Consider the following 13,563-nt stretch of genomic DNA (forward strand, 5'->3'; position numbering starts at 1 on the left):
AGGTAAGAAACAGCCAGTGGTGCAGGTAGCAGGAAGAGGGGCAGGCCTGGCACGTACTCCCCACCCTTACCTGCTCTCTAACACTGTACTTGTTCTTGCTCCATCCTCGTGGCAGGATTTTTTGAAAGAACCTGGAAAAAAAAGGAAAAGAAGATAAAAAGTTAAGGCAGCTGGTGATGGCAGTTATTGGCAGAAAGGTTGCCTGCACCCTGCCCTGCTGGGGAATTCAGCCAAGTGGCATTTACAGTGCTGCAAAACATCTGGATTTAGTGGGCTAAAGGGGGGAGAAAAAAGGCTTTTGTGCGCCATCACCCCAGAATTCACCTTTCCTGGTCCATAAGCAGGGAGGCTTGGCCAAGGAGGGCTGCAGTGGGTGCCAGCACCCTGCCAGGGCAGAAGCCTCTACCTGCTCAGGGTGACATTTCAGGTGACCCTAAGGCTGATGAGGAGGCCCAGAAGGAAGGGATGGTGCTGGCTGATGTGGCTGGGAATAAGTCCCGGTTTAGCCTGGATGTGAAAGACATCTGGAGAGGACAGGAGCAAGCTCTTCAACAGCCTCTCTGGAGAGCAGGGCAGGGAGAAATAGGGCAGAGCTGTTGCCAGAGTAGATTTTTGCTGGGAACCGGAGCAAAGAGGTATTTCCTCGTGGCCGGGCAGTGTGGTTGCAGGGACGTGGGACCACGCGGGAGCCCAGGGCCAACACATCCACCACATTCAGGGTGCAGCATCACTGGTGTGGAAAAGGGCTATCTGGGTGGCTGGTTGAGATGTGAGCTTACAGCCGTGCCGATCACTCACACTTTGGGGTCCCTTTTCTGGGTCTCTTAAAAAAGCTACGTGTTTTAAATATAGCCTGGTGAGACTTTGGCAGCCACCACCTGCGTGGCTGGGGGGCTCAGGGATTAGGTGCTGGTCAGTGTAAAGACTGTTCATGGCACAGCAGCGGCACAGCACAGAGAGTAATTACCATCTCGGGTGTGATTTACGGGTGCTTCGAGGTTGGGAAGTGGCTGCAGGTTTTTGGGAGCAAACCTGGTGAAGGAGAGAGAGAGAGACTTGTAACATGGGGATTTTCTTGTCACACTCTGCAAAAAAAAGGGAGTCCAACAAGTTCTTCCTCCAACCGAGCCCATTACATACTTGTGCAAGTCTGTGCCAGCAGCCACGTTTTTAGAAAGAGCCCATCCTCCCTTCCCAACTCCCTACTTTTCCCTGCCCCCAGAATGACCTGAACTCCTAGAGCTCTCCTAATCTCAGCAATGTTTATGTCTGCCTTTCTTATCTGTTCAGTGTTTTACAGGGTACTCCCCTCCTGTTTAACCCCAGTCTGAAACATGTAGGTAGGCTTTTAAAGAAATAAAAGCTTTCTTTTCCAAGGAGAAGGGGCCCAAAGGGAGGTTGAAACTCTGTGGGCATGCTGGGTCCTCTCCCCTGCCCGTCTCTGGCACAGCCCTGACCCATGCGGAGCTGTTTCGCACCTTGCAGAAGGACTTGATTTTGGCAAGAAGGAAGGCAGCAAGGGAATTGCTACGTGGCTGAAAGCAATGGGTGTGGGCAGGAGAGCAGAACAGGGTCAGGAGAAGAGCCTGGGAGGAGACTCTATAGGCCCAGGGATCGCGGGATAAAACTTGGGGATGGGCTGATGGGAGAGGCTGTGTTGGGAGGGAGGCACAGACCCGCTCAAGGAAGATGTTAGGAAAGCTGCAAAGCAGAGCTGTGGACAGGTTGTGACGGATACCAGGACAATCCGCCCCAAGCAGGCTTGAACCCACGTGGAGCTGTATGGATGCCATGACAAGCTCCAAGGTTGGGAAAACATCTGTGCTACCCACAGACATTTGCATCGGCACCCCGGGGCTCATAAACTGTGCGAGGAGGCACCACCCTGCCCATGTGCACTCAGCTACAAGGCCTGACTGACAGCTATCTGTCAAACGAATTATCGGCTTACCTCGACGAGACACATCACTGTGAGATTAATCATGATGATGACAGACACTGATATCGCTAATAGGAGCCTGTCGCTGGAGGTATACTCTGGTTTCCACTGGAGAAAAGGAGAGAAAATCAGGAGGGGAGAGAGGGTTGCTCCTTCCATTCCCCATTGTCCAGGACACATCCAGCAATGCCCAGTATCTCTCCTACCTTCCCTGTGGGTTTCCTGCCCGCCTCCCTGGCCTGGGCCATGCCATTGGAAATGTTCCCTTCCAGGAGACACTGGCCCACGAGAGCAGAGGCTCCCTGGTCATCTTGCCTCTTGCTGAGCAGCTTTATGAGCAGCCCCGTCTTTGAGACCATCTTTGCACAGGCCAGCTGGACTTCGGGTAGGCTACAGTCCATCCTCAGGGCTCGTGCCACGTGGGTGATGAACATCCGCAGGGCTTCGTCTGGGACGAGCAAGCGTAGGTGATGATTGACCTTGGTTTCAAACAGGTATCCTTGAACCGACGTGTCATCTGGGCTCTTGGAGCTACCTGGTTTATTGAGGAAACTGGATCCTTCCTTTTGTTGCTTCCAGTGTGTTTCTGCAGTTTGAGGGACAGCTGGTAAATGCCCACCTAGAGAGGAACCCTCTTCTTCAGCTGTGTCCTCTAGCATGCTGCTTGCAGCAGGGGGGCTGTTGTTAACCAGCAGGTTATAGAAAAAATGCTGGTTTGTGTTTAGTCTCTGCTCTGCTTTACTTTCTGTTGGTGTGAGCTCTTCCTTTGGACTCACATTGCCAAATGTCTTGTAGAAAAGCTGATTACTTTTATTCAAATAAGGGCTGTCCCCCTGCTTCTGCTTTTTGTAAGTCCAAACATAGTCCTGCCTTGGAGATGGTGCTTCCTCCGCATCTTCTACATCCTCCACATCCTCTATCCTACGAGTTTTCTTGGTCTCTTCCACAGCATCGGAATAATTTTGAATCTTAAAAGACCCAGACAAAGGAGGGGCCTCTGCTGGGGAGCGTGAAAGGGAATGTTTTGAAGGAGGTGTGGATATTTTGTGATGTCTGAAGATGGAGGGGCTGTTAGGAGGGTTTAACCTGCCAGCTACTTCCCAGGGGTTTAATGCTGCCTGGTTCAAACCTAAGTCATGCTTCTTTTGCACCCAGCCCGTGGTTGAATTTCCCTCCACTGCTGGGATCTCGTGCACCTCGTCCTTCTGCATGGCAGACGTCGGCAGGAGTGAGATGGTGTTTTCCACAGTCACGATGCTTTTAGCCTTGTGCAGCTGCTTCTTGAGCTCAGCCACTAGTGCCTTTGCTAGAAAATAGAGTTTCCTTCTATCAGTTTCACTGGTCCAGCCCATGTGCTGAATGCTGTGCAGCATCAGCCTCAGCTCCTTACTAGTTTTGCCTTCGTGCCTGGATAGGTGCTGAGGGGAATATGAATTTGTTCTGGAAATGTGATCATTCGGGTTACTGAGATCACCATTAGTGCTGGTCAGGCTCAGGACAACTGCAAGTGTTACGGTTTCATGGTCTCCAAGCAAAGGCTCCTTGGGCTTGAGGTTCAACACCACGTTGGCATTCAGTTTTCTAGATTGTACCACTTCCATTATTTCTCCTTGTGTCTCTACCAGAAGATCTGTGTGAGCTGTAAAACACCAAGAGAGCAGATCAGTGACTCAGCATCATGAGAAGCTTTCTGCCAAAATACAGGGTCAGAGGTTTACCCTGAGCAACAGGCGCTTGCCTTTAAGACAAGGGAGTGTGTGAACTGAATGGTGGATGTGTTAGACGGGACAAGTCTTGTTGAATCAATCAGATTATGTCACTGGGGCAGAACAGATAGATATTTCTTTTCTGGTGTCTCCCAGGGCTCTGTTTGGATCGGTGTGAAACATCCCGGGGGAATGGGTTTGATGTCAGAGAGTTTCCCACAGCTCAATACAAGCCAGCGTTGAGTTGCTAAAATCACCATAAAGCTTTTAAACTCAGAGTGAGCCTGGAAAGCAGAATACCCAAAGACATGGTGTTTGTCCCTGATCAGTTATCCCAACTAGCCCTTCTCCCTGTGGTCAGGAAAACCTGGGATATTTCACTTTAAAATGCCTCTGGGTTGTTGACTGCAACAATCTGCAGTCAGAGTGAGCCCCTGATAACAGAGAGCTGTTTTGCTGCTGATGGATGTAGCTCCCATCACCCAGGCCTAGAAGAAGTGGAAGATGTGGGGGTTTGACACAGAACGATGCAAACAGCCCAGGAGAGCTCTTGCCCTGGCACGCAAAGGGCACACGCTGAATCTGCAGAGCTAGGACAAGTCTTCAAGAGTCCTACACCAAGGCTGCAAACACAACCTTATCTCTAATCCTGCTTTACAGATAGCTTAATGCCAGAGGCAGGTGACATGGTCAAGAATATTTGCAGATTATAAAGGTATTTAGGCCTTTTTTTCCTCTTAAAATGATAGGAAATTGGACACACAAATACGTTTGAGTATCTAGCCCTAAATGGCTTAGCAGCCTGTTTTCCCTAGACTTGTGACGAGGTGAGGCTCGCTTGTCCACATCCAGTTTGAAAATTAGTTACTTGGGGACCTTGTAAACCTTACTGTATCTATTTGCACAAGTCCAGCTCGTCTCTGCTTTGAATAGGATGATGTTTACCCTGTGCAAAGATTGACCAGGACAGTGCATTGCTTACGCTGCACAGGTTAACAGGAGAATAACAATGCTTGGTGTTCCCCTAATGCCCTGCAAAGGAGATCAGGGCTACTGTCCTCTCTCCTACATGTGAGGAGCAGGGTGGCAGAGAGACCAGACAGTTTTCCAAGGTCACTCAGGCAATTTTTGGAGCCTGTATATCCCAGACCCCTTCCAACACATCATGCATTACAGGAGGTTTCTGCAGAGCCTGCCTAAGGGCATCCACTCTCATTTATGGGTTTTGGGGTTTCTAGTGTGGGTGGCAGGTTTGAGGTGCAGCTCAGCATGTGCCACCTTGCCAGAGCAATGCAAACATTGCTGGACCCTGTGGCCATGTCTGTGCTGTGTCTGGGACCCCTCTTGCTGCTGAGCTGTGACTAGTGTATGGTGGCACTGGAAAGGCTCAGGAGGTTGTCAGGGGAAATTTGAGGGGCTTATGAGCAGACGATGCCTTCCAGCACTTGGGAATGGTACTGGGCATGCATGATTTCCTTGGCTAGATGTGCTGTGTGGATTGGAAGGTTGTGTGTTTGTTTAGCTCAGCAAGCTATTTCTTCTCAAGATAGTATTTGACACAGAAGATATGTGTAATCGCTAGTAACTTTTCAACCCCTGTTTTTTCCAAGACATGTGCTCAAAGGGGAACTTTTTGTGCCTGTGGCTGAGAGAGCACAGTTCAAGGCTTTCCAGGTCTCACCTGAGTTGCCTGCACTGGCCTTTGGGCTGATTTCAAGGCCTCATATGGATGAAGCTCCTCGAGAGAGTCTGCCCTGATTTAGTGTCCCTGGGACTGGCTAGGAGCCAGCAGGCTGGCCATCGAGGTAGCCAATGCTGCCTGGGAACCCATGCAAAATGGGGCCATGCTACAGCATCTCCTAAAGCTAGAGGAAACTGGGCAGATTTGGTGTTTATATCAACATCATCGGGAAGCCTACCGCACTGGGGAGCACTGGTGGTGCACAGGTTCTCGCAGTGGAACTTGATGGTCCTGCACGGGGTTTTGATGGTGTATTTCTCCTGGCAGAGGCAGCAGGCCATATCACTGGGCAGTTTGCTAAAGACAAGAGGTTACTGGAGAAAAACCCAGGATCTCAATCCACGTCTCGGAGTCCAACTCGGGTAACACACAGACAACACATCATGGTTTTGCTTCAGTTTCTTCTACAGCTCTGGAAAACTTCTCCTCACCCCCAACCCTCAATCCCAATGGACAAGTATGTTCTCCTAATTTCTAAGAGAGGTTTCAAGTAGAAGATAGGATTCTCCATTAGCATCAAAATGTTGTTTTTACCTTTGAAAATGGAAGTAGTCCCAAAATACAGAAGTGTACCCCACCTTGATCTAAAATTTCCCTTTGAAAAACCTGGAACATGTCATCTAAAAGGTGAAATTCTGTTTCTTGCCAGGTGAGTTGGGGAGATTCTCAGAAGTAAATAGCAAACCTTAAGCTTACTGGGGTTATTCTGATTTAGTGGCAGGTGGATTTGTTTCCCAAGCAGATGCCTTGTTCCAGCAATTACGATCTGCTGGCGGCTGGGACCCAGTCCCTGCATACTCACAGCGTTTCCAAGCGGACTGTTCTCAGGAGGAGCATGAGCAATGTCTGCTGAGTCACTTGTGTTGCACCCAGGTCTCTGAAAGGATTTGAAAACCACATTAAATTTTCAGGTGGCATTACCAGAACTCTGCTCTGAGAACAAGCCCAGGTCCCTGATGATTGGAGTGGTGTTCGCAAAGGGATCTGCTTCTGCCTAATCAAAGAGAAATGATTCAAAACCCTATCATCTTTCTTTCTGCTTTGACCTGCTCCTAACCATGGGGTCTGAGTCAGGAGGGGATCCTGCAGATCTTGTGGGAGACAGATGCAAACAGAAAGGATTCCCTGGTTCAAAACCCTCCTCCTGCTTTCCCATGAGTGCAGCTCCAGTCCTTGAAGGGAGACACTTCTCACCCAAGAGGATGAATCCACTGTGACCTTGGAAAGAAAGTTTATATCAGTGAAAAGAGAAAATGTGCTGAGAAGAAAGCAAAGGGTATCTGTGGGATAGTGGGGCTGTGAGTAGGAAGGATCTCTGCAAAAAACCTCCCTGAGGAGTCACACAGGTGTGAGCAGGAGCCATAGGATACTGTGAATTATGATCAACACAGAGCATCACCTGCCCTGAGCTGTGTCAAGGCAGTGGGCTGGGGATGTGGGGTGGGCAGGAGCTCCGGTCTGCTGGCACGAGTGCCCCAGTGACTGGGAGCTGCTGGATCCTACCTTCTCAGCGCTCAAGCAGGAGGGGGGACATTCCCAGATCCTTCAGGCCACTTCACTGCCCCAGACCTGTATGGCCTCTAATTTTTTAAAGTTTGTGTCCCAGCTCCTTGGTTGCTTTGCAGCTGGGGACACACCAGTACTGCTTGGCCTTTGCCTTGCTCGCTGGTGCCAGGGTTATTTGTGCCTCTAGCAGAATAAGGCTGGGAGAAGAGTGAGATTTGCTACTGGATCTCTGCTTCCCTGACAACAGGGCACCCGAGACAAAGATCTATATTAATCTGGTAAAAATGAGTTAATACTTACAGATATTTGACTGAAGGCAGCTTGAAGAACGATGTGTCAGTAATAACGGACAGGGGGTTATGGCTTAGGATCCTGAAAAAAACAACGCACTGCTGTGAGTTGGTGATGGGAAGGATGGGAGCTGTGTGGGTAGGGGCACGTGGGAATGGCCTGTCCACATGTCCTCTTACATACATAGACCCACGGGTCTGGAAAGCCAAGATCAAGTGGCAGCAGGCACTGGAGAAATGGGAGATGGTTAAAACACTTACTGCAGAGTAACAAAACCCCAGTGGTTCCTGAACTGTATAAACAGAGCTAAATCAAAGTGAATTTCCACTAGATCATTGCAAAGTATTTCTGCGATCAAGGAGTTTTTTCTCTTTGCCAGGCTTCACATTTCTACCCTTTGAATATCAGAGAGGCCCAAAGAGAGTTGTGCCTGTTGGAGCTGATGCAGAATTACATTGAAATCCCCTTTCCAGGCTCCTCTCTGCTGTGTGAGTGGTGTAAAGAGGTTTATGGTGGGTAAGGATCCAGCCGACTTTTATGGATGGCAGATGTGGATTTGGCTGAACAATTTTTACTCAAACCTCCCCAAAGAATTTCCTTTTAAGTGGAGAACAAACATAGGAAATTTCAGCCTGAAGATAAAAAATTGGCTCAGTGCTATGTGTGTGAGGAAGGGCCTGGGATGAAGGCTAGAGGCAGGAACAGATGCTGATGGGCTGATTCACAAAATACATCAGGTCCTGATTATCTCCAGCTAAAAGAGCAAAAGCCCAGAAGTGCTTCTTCTGGAAAACACAACATCTCTTTCTTTCCTCCTCAGCTCACACCTTTTCTTTGCTTCCCTCCACCAGAACTTTGATGTTATTTTGGAGTCTTACTTTCCATATTTTCTCACATTTCCATTGTCCATAAACTTTTACTCTAGTACTGCATCCAGCCAGGCAAAGCTGTGGTCCTATGGAACTGTCATTCATAATTTATTCTGCTACCTTGTTTGGTGTATCACGTGAGAAGTATTGCACTTTTCAGGAGAGCAGGGAGACTGTGGCCTTTTCTTTGTGTATATGAACCCTTGGTGGGCAAAATGCCCTAGCTTCCCACTTCAGGTCCAGGTGGAAATTGTGATCCTATCCCCGGAAGAGCTTCTTAATAGAACCGACTATGGGTTAAGTCATGTTTTCTCAAGACACCAAAAAAACAAGGTTTGCTTTTTGTGGATCTTTTTGAGAACCTTTACTTTTAAATGCAAATATGCAAAGTGAAATTTCTGGCTAGAAATCTGGGTCACATCCCATACCCCTCATCACTTCCCGCTTCTCCCTTCCCGTGGCGTTTCTTTCTTATCTATCCCCCTAGGCTCCCACTGCTGCTGTTTGAACCTGATGCTGGTTCAGGGAAGCCATGGAGAAGATAAGCAGGCCAGGAGAAAGTGGCTTTCAGGCTGTAGACTCCTGGTGGACCCTGGATCTGTAGCAGGATGCAGTACTTTACAGAGAACAAATCTGCTCTTCCCCACTGTCACTGTGGAGTCCCACTCTGATCTACCTTTAGACCTTGTTACACTTACAGCTTCTGTAAAAACTGCATCCCATGCCATGCCTGGAAAGTGCCATTCTGGATCTGCGTGATGAGATTTCCACCAAGGTTTCTGGGGAAAAAGAAGATCACAGGAATGAATTGGGTCTGTCCTACAGGAAGCTGCAGTGAAGCAGTATTGATTTGTAGGAAGTATGCAAATCCAAGGTAGAATAGGGAGGAAACTGCCGCTTTCTCTTTTTTTTTTTTTTTTAAACCTGTCAAGGAGAGGAAATGAAGTGCACATGTGCTTAATCTATTTCTGTTCCAGGATACAGCAAGCCTTCAAGAAATGGCTTCTATTATGGCTGCGCTTGGACAACCACGCTATGATCTCTCATCCGGTTGTGGGTCATCCAGCCATCTGCATTGATCTCTTTAGCTCAGTTAGTCTTTTAGCAGGAGAAATGTAGTCATTGTTCTAAAAATAACAGGAACATTTTCTAGCACAAAAAGGGTTATAAATGCAAACAGACTTCAGTAAATACACTAGAAAGAAACTTTTATAACTCACATAAGCTGCAAAAAAGGAAGTGGCTCAAAAGCATGTTCCTCAATCGACAGGATTTTATTGCAAGATAAATCCCTGTTAAAATTAGAACACGAAATGTTAATTACATTTGCACTGTCATGTATACTTTCATTTGCTTTGACACTGGCAGCATATATGTTACATGGCTCTGATTTCACATGGTGTTTATATCTGATATTAGCTTGCAGTGGTGTGTAACCTGTGATAACCCTCCTGACCGGAGGTGTCTTTCAACTCAGTGACTTTTTTCTAGCTCTGATCCCACCAGAATTATTTTAGGTCTTGATTTTCCTCTCTGATAACAGAAAAGATTCTTTACACAGGCACAGTTTAGCAGCTGAGGATGCATTTGCATGGACCACACCAATACGTGACCCTCTGGATGTGCCACAGAGATGCAGCCTGCCTTCCCCTGGTGCCATCAGTGCTTTGCTTGCTGAAGTCAGCCAGAAAAGCCTGAATAGCACCTCTTGTTTGAGGGCTCAAGGATGGATTGATAACCACGTGTGACCAAAATAGTTATTTTTCTCTTAATCCCTTCCTCCTACACCACATTTGGTGAAAAAGTTATGATAAAGGGACCCTATTAAAGATGTGAAATCAAGAACATGGAAGTCTGGAAAGGGCACAATGAAGGGGTAACCTAAACTCTACTTTCCTGCACAGCTCTGCTGCGAGATGTGTGTAGACACTCAGCCACTGCAGGATTCACCTGGCCTAGCTTTAGAAATCAAAAGGTTTGTTGTCTCAGCCTGAATTAGCTGCCTGGGCTTGTTCTGCAGCAAACAGCAAGAGAGAAATATTTTGGGGGAGTGAACTCCTCAGACAGGTTCCCAAGATCGTTTGGATGAATGGGAAATGCCTGTTCCTCTCCATGGAAAACAGAGAGCCTGAACAATTAGCTTAATCCTAGGCAATTATTAGGCATCTAAAATTAGAGGAGCTGAATGCACAAGGTTTCTTCTGTAGGAGATGGCCTTGCTACTGGACAGGGTGCTCAGGGAGAGCATTGGAGAGTGACTGCAGCTCTCGCCTTCAGGGTCTGGACCTCCCAGGAAGGCAGCTGGGCAGTGGGAGGAAGGTCTTTACATGTGCAATCCCAGAAGTACTTCAGAGAATTCAGTTTTCAGCATTGTGGAAGGGGAGCATGGCTGGAAGCCTGTTTCTTCCCAACCTGACTCATTTAGCCTGCAACCCACATCCTGCAGAACATGCTTTCTGCTTTTAAGTTCTTGGAGCGTTCTTTTCTATGATGTAGGGTACATGTACCTGCTAAAAAGACACAGGGAGGGGAAGCTAGTATGGGCAGCAGGCCCCACCACTGGCACTACCTTGTTTTCCACCATTCCCGAGCACTGAGACAAGGCTTAGTTGCAGCCCTAGGGCTGGCTTACTGCAGGAGAAGCTCCAGAAAGGCCAAGACCACCCTGGACTTGGCTCCTTCCAAGCCAACGTGCATACTAGAAAATATAAACCCTCCCTTTTTGTGGGAAAACCGCAAGCACGTAAGCATCACACTCAATAAATGACACTACAAATGCAAACAGTAATGGAGCTGAGATACTTGCAAGGATCTACAAATATGAGCAACAGAGGGGATTTTGGGACACCTCTCTGTGTCCTCATTTCAGCTACTCTAATAACAGAGGAGTGGGATGCAAAGCATAACCCTCAGGAGCCAATTCCAAGCCAGGGCTTCCCCTTGCTGTCAGCTTTTTGACACAAATAGTATTTTTATCTTTGACATGAGGTTTGTGTTGAGAAATGACTGTACCTGTGTCTCTTCTGAGGCTCAGGTAATCTGGGCTCTGGGTGCTAAAGCTCTCAGGCTCCATGTTGGGATTTATTTCTGCCTCTTAGCCTTTAAGATAAGAGAGCGTGACAGCAGCCAAGCAGAGGACAGAGAACAGGGCAAGATTTTGCCATTCTTGTTTCACACTTCCTTTGCCTGCACCACACAGGAAACCCCAAAAGATGTAAAAAAATGAACTTCAAGGAGAAAAAACTGTATCACTACTCTGCTCCCTTCCAATGTTAAAGACCAAGCACTTGCTACGATTTTGTATGACATTGTGTGGACATAGATGAACATTTGTTTCTTCTCCAGGAAGAGCAGGGACTCAGCTGGGTAAGGCCCTGAGCAACCTCATTGATTTTTTTACAGAAAAAAACCTGTGCTACCTTTGAGGTGAGCCCTGCTCAGAGCTGGAGGTTGAAGCAGAGATCTCCCAACTTCAGTCCATCTGGGATTTCAGCAGAGGAAGGGGTAGTGCAGGCTTCTCTCTTTCCACCTGGGATAGCCACTGGAGAGGCTGTCCCAACAGTGATCAGCAATACGGGGCTCTGCCTTCACCCCAACGGAGGTCTTTTCACCCAAACCCTAGCAGAAGCAAGGCATGCATGGGTTTTACCTTGCTTTAGGTGGTTCTCACCCCAAAAATGTTGGTCCTCAGATAAACAGAGCCAGAGGCAATCTCCCAGGGCGTGGGAAGTCACTGTTAGCTTGGGGTTGACTACAAGTCATCCAGTATCTGTGGGAAAAGGCAGCAGCCTCCTCTTCTTGGTTGGATTTGGGGAAATGAAAGCTACACCATGACCCTATGGCAATCCTCCCACCAGGCACTGTTGCAGCAGCAAGACACCCTGCTCTGCTCTGGCTGTAGCCTGAAACCAAGGAGTACTAAAGCACACTTGCATGGGGGCGGGGGGTTGAGCAGCAGTGGCCCAGGGGAGGGTGAAGCAGTAGCCCACCATGGTGGGCAGGGGACGGTACCTACAGGTGCTCCAGCAGGACCAGACCCTCCAGTGAACGCCTCTTCACGGCCCGCAGATCGTTGTCCTGGAGGACTCTGGAATGAGATAAATGGACATTTACTGTTACACCAGCTGCTCTCCAGGAGGAAATGAAATTTTTAGGGGAAACTATCCTGCAGTAGAGTAGCTTTACTAAAAACATCTCTGACTCACTACAGGGATCATCACCGCTCATCAGAGGAGCAGGCACTTGCTCCTGGCCTGCTGAAGCTAACTGTAGCCCAATCATTCATTAAATGGGCATAGGGATGGTCCCGTAGGATGGAAGGGACACAGCTCACGGCATTTCTTGCCATCCTAGGAAGCCCTGGGGATTCACATCCCTCCTTGCTGAGCCGCTCATCTTTGAATTCAGATGGAAATGGTTTGTGTGGGTGCTCGTCATACCCTTGGCTCAAAAACCAGATGCAAGGATGGAAAATACCTGAACTCCTGACATTTTAAATGCTCGAGCATACTTACAAGTACTCAGCCCATGGGTATTCCCTCCACGCTTGCTTTTCAATGGAAGAAATTGAGTTGCCAGTGAAATCTCTGCAAAGAAACGATTGATGTTGTCACCCCTCAGCAAAACCCTTTCCCTAGCAAATTTGGCTGCTGAGGTGGAAGCAGAGTTTGCCTGGAGATGCAACAGTGTGGTCAGCCTGGGTTCACCCCTCAGCGCTGCAGCACAAGCCCCTGAAACCAAGATGTCTCCTGCTGGTGACCCTCTCCCGCCTGTCCCAGGAGGGATTACCAGGAATAAAAAGCTGAGGAGGGGAAGATGGAGGGGGTCCGGTGGGGCGGACCACCACCAGTACTCACAAGATGGAGAGGGCCCAGCGGCGGGCGGTGGAGGGCACGCCGCCCAGGGCAGCATGGCTGCAGTCCAGCAGCCGCCGCCGGCAGCGGCAGGGGAGCGGGCAAGACCCCCCATGCCGCCCTGGCTTGGGGGCCGCTGCCATCAGCAGTGCCAGCAGGAGAAGCGGGCGGCCAGGCCGGGACAGGCCCATGGCGGAGCAGGCCCGTCTGGGGGTCGCCGGGCAACGGGGCAGGGGGTGGCCGCAGGCCTGGGGCCGGGCGCAGGCCTCGCCACTGTGGCCTCTTGCCTCACGGCTCGGAGCGGGATCTGGGGCTTCGGGTGTCTCCGCCATCAAGAGAATATATACTAGAATAGAACAGAATTACAGTCTCCACCTCAGAACTTGCCCCGGGAGAGGATTTATCACATCCCGTGGGGGGAGGGGTGTGTGGGGGGGTCCCTCCCTTCAGCATTGCCCCTTGTGAAATGCCGCATTTTGCTTCCCACTTGGATTTCTCTAAATTCAGCATCCAGCCACCAGATTTTGTTTTGCCTTCGCCTTTCCCGTTAAAAAGCTCAGCCAGTATCAGCTGTCTTCTAGAGCAAATCACCCTTTTCCTCTTTTTTCTGTTAAACAGGCCACACTCCTCTCGTTTCAAGAGAAATCTCAAACCATTC

The 13,563-nt window shown here is 49.0% G+C and overlaps 1 protein-coding gene across 2 annotated transcripts; it reads right to left on the reverse strand.

Annotated features, from left to right (window-relative positions):
• Positions 1-3,456: 3,456 nt before the first annotated feature.
• Positions 3,457-13,244, reverse strand: LOC126038143 (leucine-rich repeat-containing protein 37B-like). 2 transcript variants are annotated; one of them, XM_049799396.1, is made up of 9 exons: positions 12,909-13,244; positions 12,567-12,638; positions 12,068-12,139; positions 9,273-9,344; positions 8,751-8,831; positions 7,193-7,264; positions 6,189-6,263; positions 5,565-5,700; positions 3,457-3,578 (listed from the first exon to the last, which is right to left on the reverse strand). In XM_049799396.1, exons 1-9 carry the CDS (start codon positions 13,235-13,237, stop codon positions 3,558-3,560), a joined length of 930 nt encoding a protein of 309 aa, XP_049655353.1. In that variant the 5' UTR covers positions 13,238-13,244; the 3' UTR covers positions 3,457-3,557. The 2 variants fall into 2 exon arrangements, with proteins under 2 accessions (XP_049655353.1, XP_049655354.1); XM_049799397.1 differs by lacking the exon at positions 3,457-3,578 and having other exon boundaries at positions 5,617-5,743.
• Positions 13,245-13,563: the final 319 nt, after the last annotated feature.

Source organism: Accipiter gentilis, chromosome 5 (assembly GCF_929443795.1).
Source record: "Accipiter gentilis chromosome 5, bAccGen1.1, whole genome shotgun sequence".
Taxonomy (NCBI): domain Eukaryota; kingdom Metazoa; phylum Chordata; class Aves; order Accipitriformes; family Accipitridae; genus Astur; species Astur gentilis.